Source organism: Temnothorax curvispinosus, unplaced genomic scaffold, assembly GCF_003070985.1.
Source record: "Temnothorax curvispinosus isolate PA1 unplaced genomic scaffold, ASM307098v1 QBEX01011966.1, whole genome shotgun sequence".
In the NCBI taxonomy this organism is placed as follows: Eukaryota; Metazoa; Arthropoda; class Insecta; order Hymenoptera; family Formicidae; genus Temnothorax; species Temnothorax curvispinosus.
In genome coordinates this window covers 135,776-151,626 of record NW_020221746.1, presented here as the reverse complement: position 1 = coordinate 151,626, position 15,851 = coordinate 135,776, and the positions used below count along the sequence as shown (strand labels likewise).

The 15,851-nt window shown below is 38.1% G+C and overlaps 6 protein-coding genes across 14 annotated transcripts; 3 read left to right on the top strand and 3 right to left on the bottom strand.

Moving 5' to 3' along the window:
* Nucleotides 1-22: 22 nt before the first annotated feature.
* LOC112462143 (lisH domain-containing protein FOPNL) lies at nt 23-1,225 on the bottom strand. Its single transcript, XM_025027771.1, has 3 exons — nt 1,111-1,225; nt 531-740; nt 23-406 (listed from the first exon to the last, which is right to left on the bottom strand). Exons 1-3 carry the CDS (start codon nt 1,136-1,138, stop codon nt 270-272), a joined length of 375 nt encoding a protein of 124 aa, XP_024883539.1. The 5' UTR covers nt 1,139-1,225; the 3' UTR covers nt 23-269.
* Nucleotides 1,226-1,410: 185 nt separating this feature from the next.
* Nucleotides 1,411-2,379, top strand: LOC112462096 (DNA-directed RNA polymerases I, II, and III subunit RPABC2). Its single transcript, XM_025027681.1, has 3 exons — nt 1,411-1,576; nt 1,844-1,996; nt 2,086-2,379. Exons 1-3 carry the CDS (start codon nt 1,548-1,550, stop codon nt 2,294-2,296), a joined length of 393 nt encoding a protein of 130 aa, XP_024883449.1. The 5' UTR covers nt 1,411-1,547; the 3' UTR covers nt 2,297-2,379.
* Nucleotides 2,380-2,898: 519 nt separating this feature from the next.
* LOC112462097 (mitochondrial import receptor subunit TOM7 homolog) lies at nt 2,899-3,558 on the top strand. The gene is made up of 3 exons (XM_025027682.1): nt 2,899-3,150; nt 3,224-3,272; nt 3,363-3,558. Exons 1-3 carry the CDS (start codon nt 3,051-3,053, stop codon nt 3,376-3,378), a joined length of 165 nt encoding a protein of 54 aa, XP_024883450.1. The 5' UTR covers nt 2,899-3,050; the 3' UTR covers nt 3,379-3,558.
* Nucleotides 3,559-3,662: 104 nt separating this feature from the next.
* On the top strand, nt 3,663-6,655 carry LOC112462095 (aurora kinase C-like). 3 transcript variants are annotated; one of them, XM_025027678.1, is made up of 5 exons: nt 3,663-4,316; nt 4,647-5,264; nt 5,392-5,526; nt 5,610-6,000; nt 6,069-6,655. In XM_025027678.1, exons 2-5 carry the CDS (start codon nt 4,669-4,671, stop codon nt 6,159-6,161), a joined length of 1,215 nt encoding a protein of 404 aa, XP_024883446.1. In that variant the 5' UTR covers nt 3,663-4,316; nt 4,647-4,668; the 3' UTR covers nt 6,162-6,655. The 3 variants fall into 3 exon arrangements, with proteins under 3 accessions (XP_024883446.1, XP_024883447.1, XP_024883448.1); XM_025027679.1 differs by lacking the exon at nt 3,663-4,316 and adding an exon at nt 4,323-4,507; XM_025027680.1 differs by lacking the exon at nt 3,663-4,316 and adding an exon at nt 4,323-4,524.
* A 90-nt stretch (nt 6,656-6,745) lies between these two features.
* On the bottom strand, nt 6,746-11,689 carry LOC112462094 (nuclear valosin-containing protein-like). 3 transcript variants are annotated; one of them, XM_025027675.1, is made up of 12 exons: nt 11,386-11,689; nt 11,036-11,300; nt 10,641-10,880; nt 10,154-10,537; nt 9,737-10,045; nt 9,259-9,478; nt 8,900-9,182; nt 8,363-8,816; nt 7,960-8,127; nt 7,548-7,874; nt 7,236-7,454; nt 6,746-7,159 (listed from the first exon to the last, which is right to left on the bottom strand). In XM_025027675.1, the coding sequence occupies exons 2-12, from the start codon at nt 11,183-11,185 to the stop codon at nt 7,028-7,030; spliced, it is 2,886 nt and encodes a 961-aa protein (XP_024883443.1). In that variant the 5' UTR covers nt 11,186-11,300; nt 11,386-11,689; the 3' UTR covers nt 6,746-7,027. The 3 variants fall into 3 exon arrangements, with proteins under 3 accessions (XP_024883443.1, XP_024883445.1, XP_024883442.1); XM_025027677.1 differs by having other exon boundaries at nt 11,036-11,285; XM_025027674.1 differs by having other exon boundaries at nt 11,036-11,689.
* A 1,385-nt stretch (nt 11,690-13,074) lies between these two features.
* Nucleotides 13,075-15,775, bottom strand: LOC112462122 (dual specificity mitogen-activated protein kinase kinase 6). Of its 5 annotated transcripts, none has more exons than XM_025027728.1 (7): nt 15,650-15,775; nt 14,897-15,066; nt 14,637-14,802; nt 14,324-14,560; nt 13,911-14,090; nt 13,600-13,817; nt 13,075-13,511 (listed from the first exon to the last, which is right to left on the bottom strand). In XM_025027728.1, exons 2-7 carry the CDS (start codon nt 14,959-14,961, stop codon nt 13,367-13,369), a joined length of 1,011 nt encoding a protein of 336 aa, XP_024883496.1. In that variant the 5' UTR covers nt 14,962-15,066; nt 15,650-15,775; the 3' UTR covers nt 13,075-13,366. The 5 variants fall into 5 exon arrangements, with proteins under 5 accessions (XP_024883496.1, XP_024883494.1, XP_024883498.1 ...); XM_025027726.1 differs by having other exon boundaries at nt 15,622-15,741; XM_025027730.1 differs by lacking the exon at nt 15,650-15,775 and adding an exon at nt 15,538-15,557.
* Between the last annotated feature and the right edge of the window lie 76 nt (nt 15,776-15,851).

Below are 15,851 nucleotides of genomic sequence, written 5' to 3'. Positions count from 1 at the left end.
CATTGTGATACAGCTTTGTTGTTATATTAACAAAGAAGTTGCCATGTATACCAATAAGAATACTGCTTTGTTTTTCATTATTTATTATAATAAGTATAAACCATCTAAGTTTGTGCTATATGTTTTCAAGTTTGTACATATATATATAAAAAAAGATATAAGTGTGAGAGATTTGTATGTGTGTAACATACGTAGGAAATAAATAAATAAATCGCATTTAAAAATCACAATTAAATGTTGAATAATACATGCTCGTGTAGATTTTATAATTAGGTATCTTTTAAGCTAGTAAATGTTTGTACGAGTCCACATAATAACGGTAGGTTTTTGCTCTTCTCATTGTCTTTTACCCCTAAGCCTTGCGCAAGAAGCTTACGATCCAAGCAATGTTTGGGAAGATCGCATTCTGGAAAAAAAAAATCTTTTATTCAATCTCGTTGCCTGATCGCGTAAATGCATTTACGTAACATTTGATGTGATACGCACGATCCATCGTTATTACTTAAATGTGACGATATAAAATAATATACCTGCACGAAATACAGTGGAACTGTATTTGTAACCCATCCAATCCAGATATTCTCTAACGAGTTCATTAAGGAAAACAATATCGTGAGAAGGCTTGACAGTTTTTGAGTTGCTCTCTTTGCTAGAACAATCGAGCAATTTTATCACTTCTGTACGCATTTCTGCTTTTATCCGATCGAGATTTCCATCGGCCTTTAACGATTCTCGTACAGCTACAAATTGAAAAGGCAAGCAAAGGTACGGATAAACGTCTTTCATATTTTACACATTATGCATGCAAAGAACACATTAATAACGTGGGAATCGTCAATCAGGTCACATTGTCATACAAATGGATAGGATGAGTAGCGTACATATATATAGTATGAGAAAAAGGAGTAACGAGAAGAGACAAACAAAAATAAACATAAAACACACAAGCACGATTGTACAAATATCGCTCGGATATATGGCTTTATATACATAGTTTCCAGTCGCGATATAAAGTAAAGAAATAATGCGTTACTTGTCAGATAATTCCGTAATTGTTGATTTCATACAATAATATTTATACACACAATATACATTAATGTGGTTATATACCATTTACTAAATCTTTTTCCGTCGCCATTTCACGCAAAGTTTCATTCAATATTTTTCGGAAATCCAAAATATAAAAGAATTACACGGAAAATGCGGTAATTGAGCCGAGGAGCGAACGTACCGCCTATCAGTTTAAAACTTTTGACAATTCTTGCCGAACCATGCGTCAGCGTCAGCCAGTACCTAATCTAACCTGACCTAACCCCATCTGCCATAGCCACTGCCGCCACCCAGTGACGGTTGGTGCCGCTGGTGACAGTCTTCTCCTAGGGAAGGATCCCTATCTTCTCCCCACTCACTGTTTTGATCGTGTATCGTGTAGAATCGTATCGTATTCCAAATATTCCAATTTTCATTTCGCAATTCACCACGTGCTTTGTGTTTGGTCGATTCGCAAATTGTATCCCACACATCTTCAACAAGTAAATAAATAAATAATGGCCGATGAGGATTTCGATGGAGACGAGTGAGTAATCGAGAGTCTCTCTTATTTGAAGTTTATTCATAGAATAGATTAATATATATTTCTACTTGTATGTGTATTTCCGTAATATCGATTAAATATCTGGTCATGCTGTTCTCTGATTTATAGACGTTACTCTTTTTCGTAGGCGTGAAATAAAATAGATGGGAAAAAAGTTAATAGTTAAATACTATTGAAGTCAATACGATTAACGCAGGCATATTCGCCGTCTGCGGTTAACCTGATCTAACTGTCGTACCTGTTTTATAGGGTCGCGGATGATTTCGATGATGTAGACGACGAGGACAACATTGAATTGGAGCCTCAGGAAGATGATGGTGAAAACATCGAATTGTTGAACGCCAACGAAGCTACCGGCGGTGTCCAAAGATCAAAGAGGATAACGACTAGATATATGACCAAGTATGTAGTGTGTAGTATCAGAAGTATGTATGAGGTACGAGTAGCTTCCCCTATATGTATTTATATATATCGTGTAATTTACATTTTAGGTACGAGAGGGCAAGAGTTCTTGGCACAAGAGCATTACAGATAGCAATGTGTGCTCCCGTGATGGTAGAGTTAGAAGGCGAGACAGACCCGTTGCAAATTGCTATGAAGGAATTGAAGCAACGAAAAATTCCTATAATTATACGCCGCTACCTGCCTGATAACAGTTACGAGGATTGGGGCATTGACGAGCTAATTATAATTGATCATTAATCTCAATTCATATTTTTCTTGATATAATTATATTTATTATCTATACAGAATAAATAGTGGTTCCGCGTGGCAAAGTCTCATTCCATCTAACTGTCTTCTAGATTATGCTAAGTATAGAGGTAAATAATCATTAGGTTTCTTATTTTCCCCTTATAGACTACTTGAAATGTTGAAATGGCATTTTATACTTGGTGTCTTACAGTTATGTTTGTGTTCTATAATTGTGCGCTACAACACATGGAACATATTTAATTTGTTCAGTAAATTTGCATAGCTTAACGTTGCGTTAATTAATTTTTACTTTAATCGTCCGAAAATATTAATTTGGTCTCATCTTGCAAGTAAAAATAATAAGTAATAAAGGCCTTGCACAATGTCAGGCAAAGCGCAAAGCCCGTTTCCCGCTTAATGCTGCATCCCCATGGAGAGTATTGGACAGAGAAATAGCGGAACGGAACTAAAACGGACGCGCACTCTGATTGGCTAATCTCCAGGTGGGGGCTCTCAAGATGGAATATTAGCCAATCAAAGGACGTCCGTTTTAATTGTGTTCCGCCATTTCTTTCTCCATAGAAATGCACTCTAAATCTCGGCGTGCTCGGCTCGGTGAAATACTGGCTCCAGGTTAGGTTGCTCCGGAGTCCCAGACTCGGTGGTCGATTGCTGTTGTTCGTGTTGGTCACGATTTAAGAATAATTATACGGCAAACGCAAGTATATTTGACCGCGGTACTAAAGACATTAAGCTAGTCAAAATGGTTTTAAGTCCGACCACAAAACAGAGAATAGCCATCGTCCTGAACGTGAGCAAATTCGTATTTCAATGGGGATTTATTCCTTCTATCCTCTTTTTAGGTAAAATCTTAAATCTTGCGAAGTCATTTTGCTCGCACAATAAAATACTGACAATTTAAATATTTTATTTTAGGCTTCAGCAAGGGCGCAGACCCAGGCATGCCTGAATTAAGCCTTATGAAGTAAGCGATCATAAGAGACCTTTGCTATACGAAAGCGTTTTTCTTCAAAACGATTGATTTTCTAACATTTGTTTCTTTGTTTTTTTACAGCTTATTATGGCAGTAATTCCTACTTCCCTAACCCCATCAGACACGTTCGTTCTGAAAGAAATCATGGGTATCATTGACGTTACATGAATACGTTTATTTGAGGTTATAACGCAATGTTTTCAATTATCAAAGTAATGGATCGCATCTTACTAAATAAATGTTACATTATTGTTGATTAAAACCGAACAGTTACCAATGCTTTTTTTTATTGTACTATATTTTATGTTGTACTTTTATCTCCCGAGAGATATTATTGTACGCGCGTGTGTGTACATAGATCATACATGTATAAAGATGCATACAAGCGTCACATGCGTGATAAATATAAAATAAATATATAAAAAGTAAATATATCATTTATTTTAGACAGTACTATAAAACTGGATGCACAATGAAAAACGGGCAATAGGAACAGAATTTCCAACGCGTTGGATTTCCATTTTCTATTGCCTGTATACATACCTAACCTAACCTAACCAATTAGCTAAAATCAAATCACCGTGATTGGTCAGACAGGCAACAGAGAATAGAAATATCCAACGCGTCGGAAGTCGGAAATTCTGTTCCTGTTGCCTGTGTTTTTCAATGTGCATCCAGCTTAAATAATGATTGAAAAATCCATTTCAAAAAATTCGTTTCACGTGGCCCGTTTATCATGTGTCGTGTGTCATGTGTTTTTTTTTTTCTTTTTTTTTTCTCGACGAGTTGATGCGTTCCCAAACTTATCGGAATCACGCGCATGTCGAAATCTCAATTCCCATCTATATTCCCGTTGCTATATGAATACGACATATTTAGTTGATTGACCAATCAACGAAAGGCATTCAAAATTTTGAAAAACCGTTTGACGATGCTGCGGAGCTTCACTGTTATTCACGGTTTCCAACTTCCAACGTCGTTGATCACGCTGGTTGACGTCGATTGACTCTCATCTTGCTCAGTCTCGCTGGAGAAGTAAGTGCTCTCAAAGAAAATCGTATCCTGAATTTTCGAGATTAATAATTATGAGGAACGTAATGTCTCAGTAATCAAATATAGGCTCTCCTATATGTAAAATTATTAAATTAAAGAAGTTTAACATACCGGAAGAAAAGGTTGAACACCAGCACAGCGTGACATATGTGTACATACATATAAATTGACGTGTGTGTACAACTTACAAGTATTTTTCAAACTTTAATATAATATATAAATCTTTTTAAAGAGGCATGATATAAGTGTATACGTGTAAGTAAGTACGTGTCAAGGGGGTCATATTTGTCTTATCTACTATCTTAATTACAGAACCGGAATAAAAGTGTCAACTATGCTCAGAGCGGACAACGATGAGACTCGTCGTCAATTAGCTACGCATGCATTGAAAGCAGTTAGCAGTTTCAAGTGCTTGCACATTTCCGAAAAGTTAGTAAAAGACGTCGCAACATCACAACGTGTGGAAAGTACAAGTGACGATGGGGAAAATGCTTGCAAAGTCGATGCAAGGTCTATGACAAATACCAAAAACGAAAATGAATGTAAAGAGACCGCGAAGAAATCTATGGAACTGATGCCACCACCGAAATTACCAGTAGCATGTAAATCGGTAGATTCTGCCCAAGATCAACAAAAGCCCAAAAGTGAAAACAGCGGAGGAGTAAGAGATAACAAGAGTGAAAATGCTCAGAAAGTCTCCAGTACAGATACGAGTAGTGCGAACAAGGAGAAAAGCCAAAAGAAATGGATATTGACAGATTTCGATATCGGCCGACCTCTGGGCAAAGGAAAATTTGGTAATGTGTACTTAGCCAGAGAGAAAAGATCAAAATTTATAATAGCCATGAAGGTGCTTTATAGATCGCAAATAGAAGACGCGAAAATCTCACATCAAGTACGGAGAGAAATAGAAATCCAAACCCATTTGAGGTATTAATTTTTTCTATTTCTATTCTATTTTCATTTAGCTGTATATTCTAAAAACTTGCAACATAAAATATATAAACGGGAGCAATTTAAGGAGTCATATCTGATACAAATGTTGTCTTTCATATAGGCATCCAAATATTTTGAGGATGTATGGATATTTTTATGATGACAAACGAATTTATTTAATATTAGAATACGCACCAAAAGGTGAACTTTATAAAGAACTGAGTAATCAACCCAATAAACGATTTGACGAAGTAAGGTAGGAATTTCTTATCAGAAAGGTATTCTGTCGCAAATTGAAATAAATTGTGTACTTAGGTTTTAATTTCTATATACTTGTAGGACAGCCACTTATATAGCTCAATTAGCAGATGCGTTAAAGTATTGCCACAGCAAGAGCGTCATCCATCGTGACATTAAACCTGAAAATTTACTCCTTGGAGTAAACGGAGAATTGAAAATAGCCGATTTTGGATGGTCGGTACACGCTCCTTCCTCTCGAAGAGACACTTTATGCGGCACCTTGGATTACTTGCCGCCTGAAATGGTATCTGGGAAAACGCATAATCATACAGTTGACTTTTGGAGCGTTGGAGTGTTGTGTTACGAATGCTTGGTTGGCAAGCCTCCTTTTTATGCGGCAACTAACGATGAAACTTATGTAAACATAAAAAGATTGCGATATACATTTCCGAGTTTTGTTAGCCAAGATGCAAGAGATTTAATTTCAAAGGTAAGACAATTTCAAATCCGTTGCTAATGTGCTAAAACTTGATTAACACTTAATTAATTATATTTCAGCTAATAGTTATTGAACCTGAAAAGAGATTAGATATGGACGGCGTTCTTGCACATCCTTGGATTGTAAAAAATTTCAAAACAGATGAGGCATAAAATCTTCAATCCTAAACAATATCTAATTATGTTAAGAACCTACATAAGTATTGTAATAAATAAATGTATTGTAATTTTTGACTATCGTAAATCAACAGAAGATGGCGATGCATCCATATTATTATGTATTCGAAATATTCCTTTATACATATATAGAGAGGATTTTGGGATACGAGCTTAATATTTAAGTTTTAGCTTATACCTTTGTCGAACGAGAAGCGATTTATTGAAACGATATGAAATATGTCACGATAACGTTGCCATATTTTTTTATATTTCCACGATATGTTTCCTGCTTTAATTGATTGAATCGGTATGAGTCAAATGTGATTGTAGCTACGAGTAGGGAATGTATGAAAAATTTGTATTGAAAGTATTCAAGTAGAGCATAACAAAGAACTCACAAGATTGATTTTATTTTGAAACACATTTATTTGTACACGTAATTAAAGTTACACATACAATAAAAAAAAGGTGATTATTGTTAAACGTAATTGAATGTTAGAAATCAAACTTTTATCAACTAACGGAAATCTTGTCGAGGATCCTTTAACACATGCTATTCTAAAAAATTTATATATATATATATATAAATATATATATAAATTTTTTTATTTATCTACAGAGAGAATAACAAGGTATTTTAACCGACTGTATTAAATGTATATCTTGAAACAATAATAAATCATCAGTTAATCATTAATCCAGTCAACGTTAAAAACTTTTTTTATGAGACATAAATGCGCGGAAATTAAATTGCACCATTACGGGAGAGTTTCGTCTTTTCTGTGTGAAAGTTTTTATATAAATTTTTGTTTTGGAAGAATTCTTCGGCAATTCTTATAGGCTTTTAATAATTATACTTTTTAAGTTTCCATCGGTTCCATGACTACATCAACAATTGGTGCATCTAGTGGCGTATCCATTGGTGTAACTTCAGGATCAGGATTCTTTCTAATCGAGTACAACTTGCTTAACTTTTCGTAATGTTTAATATCCTGTAAAATTTATATTACTTTTATTATATTTGTGTCATCTGATATAGATTTGCAGATAAATCAAATCAATACTCGCCTTCTCGCGAACGGACGGGTGCACTTTATCGAATGCCTGAAAAATGTGTCGCATCGAAATTTCTGGCTTTCCAAAACCAGCTATTATTTCCTTCAATGCTTCCATACCAGCCTCTCTTATCAAGGCTGCTAAATCTGCACCAGTATAACCTTCACACCTATTGTCATATGCGACTTGATTCAAGTCGACGTCTGAAGCAAGTTTCGGTCTCGTTGCATTCTACGAGTTATATTATTGACGTATTACGTTATCGGGAGAAAATATGCTTTTTTTTAAACAGATAAAACCAATATTTTTCTCTCTTTCTCATACCTTTGTTACTGCACGTAAAATGTCCACTCTGTCTGAAGCATTCGGAAGACCAACGTATAAAATTTTATCCAGTCTTCCTGGCCTCAAAACAGCTGGATCTATAATGTCAGGTCGATTACTGGCTGCCATAAGGAATACTCCTTGCCGGCCCTCCACACCGTCCATTTCTGTAAGCATTTGATTAACGACGCGCGCTGTCGCGGAATTCTCGCCTTCTGTTCTCTTAGGACACAACGCATCTATTTCGTCGAAAAATATGACGCATGGCGTTGAATTTCTCGCCCTTGAGAAACATTGACGAACTGCTTTCTCACTTTCGCCAACATACTAAAAATAAAAATAAAAATGAAAAAATCAATAGACTCTCACATTTTGAAGCACAATACTTATAACACACAACGCTGAAACTTGCCATGTTTAAAAGTTCTGGTCCTTTAACAGAAATGAAATTGATTCCAGCTTCATTGGCGACGGCTTTGGCCAGTAATGTTTTTCCGCATCCAGGCGGACCACATAGCAATACCCCACTGGCAGCTGTTATACCTAATATATCACAATATTCAGAATACTTGACAAGAGCCTGCAATAAATAAGTAAATTTATATACATGTGCCAAAAACGCCGTAAAATGGTGTAAAATAAATAGCATAGTAGCGAAGTAGAAGCGAAGTTGTGAGTGAAGAAATGTAAGGTAAATGATAACGTTGATCCCGTTTTTCGGGAATTCATGTTACAAGACCAACAAATAAAATAACAGCTATTCATTCACAAGAGACGGAAAGTATGAAGAGACAGAAATATATTGATATACTCACGAGAATTTCTGTTTGCAATTCTTGCCGTATGTCTTGCAATGAGCCGACATCGTCCCACGTTACATCGGGAACTGTCGCAAATCCTTCTCTTTTCGCCGAAGGTTGAACAATGCCTACAGCAGTCACAAAATCACTGTGCTCAATACACAAGGTCGATAGACGTTCTGAGGAAAGTAGAGGTTCGGTACGCAACCAAGCCAACAAGGCTGACAAGTCTGTCGAAGGCTCCTGTATTACATCCATTTCAGCCACTTCTGGGGTTGGACCTTTAGGTAATTCTTTTGGAACCGTGAGATCGTTTTCAATCGTAGCAGGGACTTCGGCTGCAACACTAGTTTCAATTAAATTTTCCGAGTTTTCGGGAATTTCAACTTGTTTATCCGCTTGTTTCTCGACATCGGTCACTTCGGATAACTTTGTTTCCTGTTTTGATCTACTTAGATCCTCAAATACTCTACAAACAATACACACCATAAAATACGTACATATGCGCGTGCACGCGTGTATGGGTAAAAACCATGTGTAAAAAAGATTTACCTATCTACAGCGACCATGGCAGCTTCCCTAATTAAAGCAACTAAATCCGCACCTACAAAACCTGGCGTAAGGGAAGCTATTGTCGACAAACTAACATCAGGAGCCAATACGACTTTTTTAGTATGCACCGCTAAGATTTTAACTCTTGCTTCTCTATCTGGTATTCCAAGGCACACTTCACGATCGAAACGTCCTGCTCTTCTTAAAGCAGGATCTAATGACTCAGGTCGATTTGTCGCTCCGATCACCAGTACTTTATCTCCATTTTCGTTAAAATTCAATTCTAACAAGAAAATAGAAGAAAGGAAATGTAGCTTTAAATAATGTGAAACATAATAATGGAAACATAAATATTTTACCATCTAAACTTGATAATAATTGTGCCACAATTCTTCTTTCCATTTCTCTTTGAGCCGTAGCTCTATTTGGCATGACAGCATCTATCTCGTCCACGAAAACGACGCATGGCGCAAGAGCTAAGGCTTGCTCGAATAATTCTCTGATACGAGCTTCGCTTTCACCAGATATTCCAGTCACAAGCTCGGGTCCTGCTACTTTTAGTAGAGGCATATCTAATTGCTAATATAAAAAAAATATAAATTATTAATTATCGTGGATTTCCCTATTTTTTTTTAATTGCATGCAAAGACGAGAGAGAGAGAGAGAGAGAGAGAGAGAGAGAGAGAGAGAGAATAGGACAGATTCAAATATATATAACTTCAGTTTCACACGCGTTCATAGAATGTAACAAAAATGTATTTACTGTTCTATTTATTATAATAATTTGTGAATATAGCATATACTTTAGACGTTTTCTGGAATTAAATATTATCTTACTCCCGCAACTGCGTGTGCCAGTAACGTTTTCCCACAGCCGGGTGGTCCATGAAGTAAAAATCCCCTTGGTGGAGGTGCACCAAAATGTTTGTATAATTTAGGATGTATCATATGGAATAGTAATTTGCAGACAGTTTTCAAAACTTTGCTACTAACTCCTATATCAAGAAGTGTAACTTGAGACTTTGTGATAGGTAAGGTCTTCGCCCTCTTTGCAACTGAAAATTGTCCATTGCTATTATCCTTGTCTCTTTGTCGTTTTCTCGTAGCTTCCACCATTAGTGGCTGCTTCGTGGCTTCGTTTGCAGGCTGAAACGACAGAAACAGGTAAGAACCGTGCGCTTTATCCTCCAGTCTGATTCTCGCAAAAATTTAGCACAGTAAAATCTGAATCATAAATCGCATGAAAATACGTACTATTTTTGATTTCACGGTTTCTGATATTTCTGGTTTTTCTAGTTTTACTGGTTTTGAGATAGACATTTCTGGCTTCGCTACGGCAGTCTCTTGTTTCGCGTTGTTAATCGGCTGTTCTGGCTTAGCGATTACTACTGTTTCCGGTTTTGAAGTGGCAACCGTTGAAGCAACTGACACGGGCGGAGATTCTACAGCTACCGTACACCCAGGCTCAGACGTCTTTACGTCTTTTTCAGGCTTGGAAGAATCAACTTTATTAGCGCCATCGTCGTCGCTACTAATGTCTATCAATTCTTTATCGCTCGAGTTTCCATTCTGCTTGTATTGCGTCTTTTTATACATATGTAACAACATGTCACCTATCGAAGTACGTTGCGAATCTGACTAAAATGACACGCGATTTGATTACAAATATAATACAACACAATGTAATATAATACGAATTTGAAGGATAATAACAATAATAGATCGAGAACGACAATAATACCTCGACGTCGACATCCTCAAAATCGTCGTCGTCGTCGTCATCGTCATCGTCGTCGTATGCAGAACACTCGCGTGTCGATGGCTTCTTGGAAAATATCTCGGTAAGCTCGTCGTACGCTTTACGTACCATCGCACGGAACGCCCCGCGTTTCTTACCACGATAATCTCTGTATCGCCTTTGCAACGCATCTGCCATCTCATTCACATCGATATAAACTTTATTTTCATTTTCGTGCATGTACTGCGAAAGATAAAGACGTAACGTCAAAGAAGTTGAACTTGCAATGTTGCAATTAGCTAATGCTAAACGATCGTGTCGCGCAAGCTGCACGTTCGATATAATTCTAGTACGCACAGAGAGATAACCTCGACCTCAACGCGCGCGATTTACGTTACCGTTTGCACACGATCAATCAACGATTGATCTCGGAACAGCCTCTGGTCCATCCTGTGCTTATTGTCCACGTGTCTCGATCTGTAATCTCCACTCGATCCTTGCAGCGGGATAATATCGATCGACGAGTTCAGTTTGCCCATCTTCTGCATCGTTCCAGCCGTTCCAGGCGAAATGAGAAAACGAGGGTGACCGTGAGGGGAGAAACACCCCGCGGGGGCCACGGGAGTCGACTCGACTTTTGTCTTTCGTCTTTCGAATCGCACACTTTCGTTATAAGCACGTAATCTCACATCAATCCATCAATGCGCGTCGACGCTCACTTTTAGGTCGGCTAGGTGCTAGGTCTTACCCGTCTTAGGACTCTCTCCTAGAGCCTAGAGGCTGGTGCTCGCGCGTGCCCACGCGTGCCGCGAAGCCACAGGGCCCGCAGGATGCGAACGCGAACGAAATGTAGAATGTAGCGAAATTTCAGCAACGAAGTACGGAGTGCGGAGCGCGGACTGGACTACAGGACACTGGACAGACGGACCGCTGCGCGATGCCGCCGCTGCCGGCGATTAGAAATCGGAGTCAATCAAAGTGATCCCCTTGTTTCCGGAGTTATCAGTTCTCATGAGTGCTAAGGAATCTGAAAATCTGAACACCCTGAACAGTTCTATTATAGAGTGGTGGTCGACAATCGAGTTTCGACACCAGTCGACAGTGTCGACACTAATGATGATTAATGGGCGCGTTCAGCAGATACAACTGTTGAGCTTGTCTTATCAACACTTTGCGTTGATTGGTTGGTTCTAAAAGTAATGCTAGGTCTACAATGCGAGTCGTAAAGTCGTGAGTCGTAAGAATTGACCAATCACAATTGAATTTGAGGAGAATAATCGACTGTGATTGATCAATTCTTACGACTCACGACTTTACGACTCGCATTGTAGACCTAGGCTAATGCTAAGACTCCATAGACGTGGAAACGGCGTGCGGTAGAGTGCGTTGACCAATCAGAAGGCTGCCGCAAGTCGCCTGCGGCAAAATCAAAATTTGTGATTGGTCAACGCACTCTGCCGCATGGCGTTTCCGCGTCTATGGAGTCTTAGCATAAGAGCCATGCACGTTCGACTGCTACTCAGCAGCTTGGTTTGCTGAACGCGCTCAATGATCGACACATCGACCAGTCCTGCTAATGGCTTCTGCCCACAGGACGCGGAAACGCTTGCCGCGCGCGACAAAAAGCGACGCGGTAGCCAATAAACTTTTGGTTCTTACGGAAAAGCGACACGTTGATTGGCTACCGCGTCGCTTCTTGCCGCGCGCGGCAAGCGTTTTCGACACACACACATACGCACAAGACAAGCAAAATTTATGTAAAGTTATTTCTAAATTTATATTAGATCAGCTTTCGAACGATTAAATTTATCGTATCGTTTAAACAATCGTTTATTTAAGATTAAGATTTTTATCACATTACGGGGCGTTGGAACAACATATATAAAAAACAATATACATATATAGACAAAACAAAATCATCAAGAATTTTTATAGGAGACTCCCACTATACGTGATATTAATTCTATAATTGTGTGTACATATGTATATACGACATCCACTGTGTCACAAAATTCAATTTCTATCAATAATATAATAATCGTTACAATTGATTACTAATAAATGAAGGTTTTCATTAAACGAATACAATTTTGATTACGCACATTCGATTTTACTATGTACAATCTACTGTATATTCGAGGAGCGCGCTATTAGCGCTATCGTGTATCATTCTACCTTTATCGCTCATTACATTTAAAACAAGGATAGAATAAGCAAATAGCACTGATAGCGCGCTCCCCGAATGCAGTCCTAGTGTTATATTTTATATATATTAATTATATATATTGATCTAACCTGTTTTTAAAGATACGCACATATCTTAACGAGATATTGTTAAATTTTATATACGTTTTTATTATTACTGTTACCACAATGCCACGAATGTTAACTTATATCTCGTTTTATCATGTAAAAAAACATCTGTGTATTATTTTCCGCGTTTGTTTCGATGTGACAAGATTAAAAGTAGGGATACTTATTTTCAGACCAAACTTATAAATGCTACACGTGTATCAGATGCGATTAACAATAATAATAATAATAAACCTTAAGAGGACGATAAATAAAGGAATAATCCTTCGAGTGCGTTATATCTCGACATGCAATGATCAAACGCGATCCGATAATATAAATTACACATATGGCAATGCCATCACGTGACTGTCTTGCAAAAAAATACAAGTTACAAGTCAAATTATATTGCAAGCTACGTCAGAATAACGTATGCACTATACCGGTTGCTCGTTTTCTGGTAAATCTAAAATCTCTCCGACGAATTCGGCCACATTCGTATCTTTTTGAGCGTGTTCTCTGACAAAGTCGAGTTCCAGCAATTGACTGTAATTTGGACGGGCAGTATAATTCTTCATCAGACTGAAAACAATGAATGAACGTTTATGTGAAAGGATCAACCATCCGGTTTCCGAGTTGTAAGAAATAATCTTGTCGCAATGTCATTTACCACTTATTGATAAATTCCTCGAACGAAGAAGAGAACTTGCCAGCAGGTAATTTCGGGGCATCGTCTTTCACCACCTGCTTCAGTTGCTCGAACGGCGTACCCCATGATTCGTATGGAAATTTACCAGTTGCTAATTCAACGAGGGAAATTCCTAACGACCAGACATCTGATCTGATATCGTATTGCGATGGGTTACCCGACGGGTCTATCCTTTCTGGCTACATAAAAAGATAATGGTGGAGAATGTATCGAGTGGACAACTGAGTGAAACTTTTCAACTTTCCAAAATTCTGTGTAACACAGTTACGTACAGCCATATACGGTTTACATCCAGCGTCGATAGTCTTGGCAACGGAATCCACAAGGTAACCTGATATACCAAAGTCGCAAATTTTTACCTCGCCTTTCCGATTAATTAAGATATTACTAGGCTTTACGTCTCTATGAATCACCCGTAATTGCGAATAGAGATAATGTAACGCGCTTACTACCTGCAAGTATAGATACGACTATGTTAATGTTCCTTACGTTAAAAAAAGCTTAAGATCAAGAGAGAAAGAACTCGAAAGAATTTCAAGTCAAGTCAAGAAAGAGGAAAATCAGGAAGAAGAGAAAGAAGAAGAAGAAAAGAAGTAGAGAATAGGAGAAATGCTGGCGCAATTATTTAACATTAGCGAAACATTACTATGTGAGTGAGTTTAAAGAGTTAAAGTTATATGTTTACCGCAAAAGCCACTTTTCCTAAAATATCTTCAGGAATGGCACGACCATGTTTGTACACTTTTGTGTAAAATTTATCAAGGCTCATATCCATCACTTCCATACATATCCATACATCTCCTTCTCGAAACAAGGCTCCATAGAATTGTACGGTGTAGGGACACGCCGAACTACGCATAGAAATATCTAAATCCATGAGCAGTCGCTTTTGCTCCTGCGTATTAACGGTAGCAGCTATCCTCTGTAAAAAAACAGTTTCGTTCTCTCCGTACGTCCGTGATGTAACAAAGCTTACGGCTCACTTTTGACAATAATACCTTAACAGCCATAATCGTGCCGCTCGGTTTGTGTCGCATTTTATCAACAATCCCGTATGCTCCACGACCAAGTACACAAAGCGTTTCCAAATCATCGGCTTCTACAACAAACGTCTTTTCGTCTATAGTAATGGTAGTCCGTTTGTCTAAATTTCTTGGTGGTGTCCTAAAACAAAACCATATATAAAATATATCAGAAAATGCATTCTACCTTTATATATACACATTGCAGACAGACATTGTAGCGGTGCTTTACATACACTGGTACAGGTGTTTCATCGGAGACCTGCAGTCTCAGATTGCGTTTTCCACGACGTAGAGCCATGATACAAGATATGATCAATGAAAGGTTGCACCGCCCACGCAAATTTGGCAGTACTCCAGAGGAAATCAATGGAACGTCATGGCTGGTAATGTCACGAGACGCAATCTGCAAAAACAAGCAAGAGGAAACGCTGAATTGTATGATAGATGCCTCATAACAAACTGACGTTTAGGTTTAGATTTAAGTTAAGGTTTTAGGTTGTAGGTTTAGATTCAGATTTAGATTTAGGTTTAGAGCAGAATAGCTGACTTATAATTTCAAAACAGTGCTTTATGCTTTAAATCTTTGTTTTTAGCCACTTACAATACTGTCTTGTGTTTCAAGTCTTAAACGAGTGTACAAAGTGTCAACATTGTAAGACTTTTGAAACACAAGACAATATTGTGCGTTGCTAAAAACAAAGATTTTTGAAGCATAAAACACTGTATTAAAATTATAAGTCAGCTATTCTGCTCAGGCCCTTCAGGTTCAGGTTCAGTTTAAGTTTAGGTTATTCCGCAAAAGAGAGTCAGGTCAGGTCGCGTCGCTCGCGCGCGAACATGCACGCCCGCATATGTGCACCGCGAAATATCATACTCCTCGTTCGCGTAGCACAACAAATCTATTAGCGTCATTATACTGCAAAAAAAACAAAACATTACGCTGTCTTGACAAAATTACCGCGTTATGAAACTCCGAATCTTCGTACCGCAGTTGCACTCCGTTGTCTATATATGAAGTCTTTAGCTTTGGGCCCGGACACACACTTTTTCGTAACAGTAACAGTAAAGTTTCGACCACGCGCGTTGCTTGAATCGGGAACGTACGGCTGTACGTTCTCGATTCAAGCAACGCGATTGGTCAAAACTTTACTTTACTGTTACGAAAAAGTGTGTGTCCGGGGCTTAACG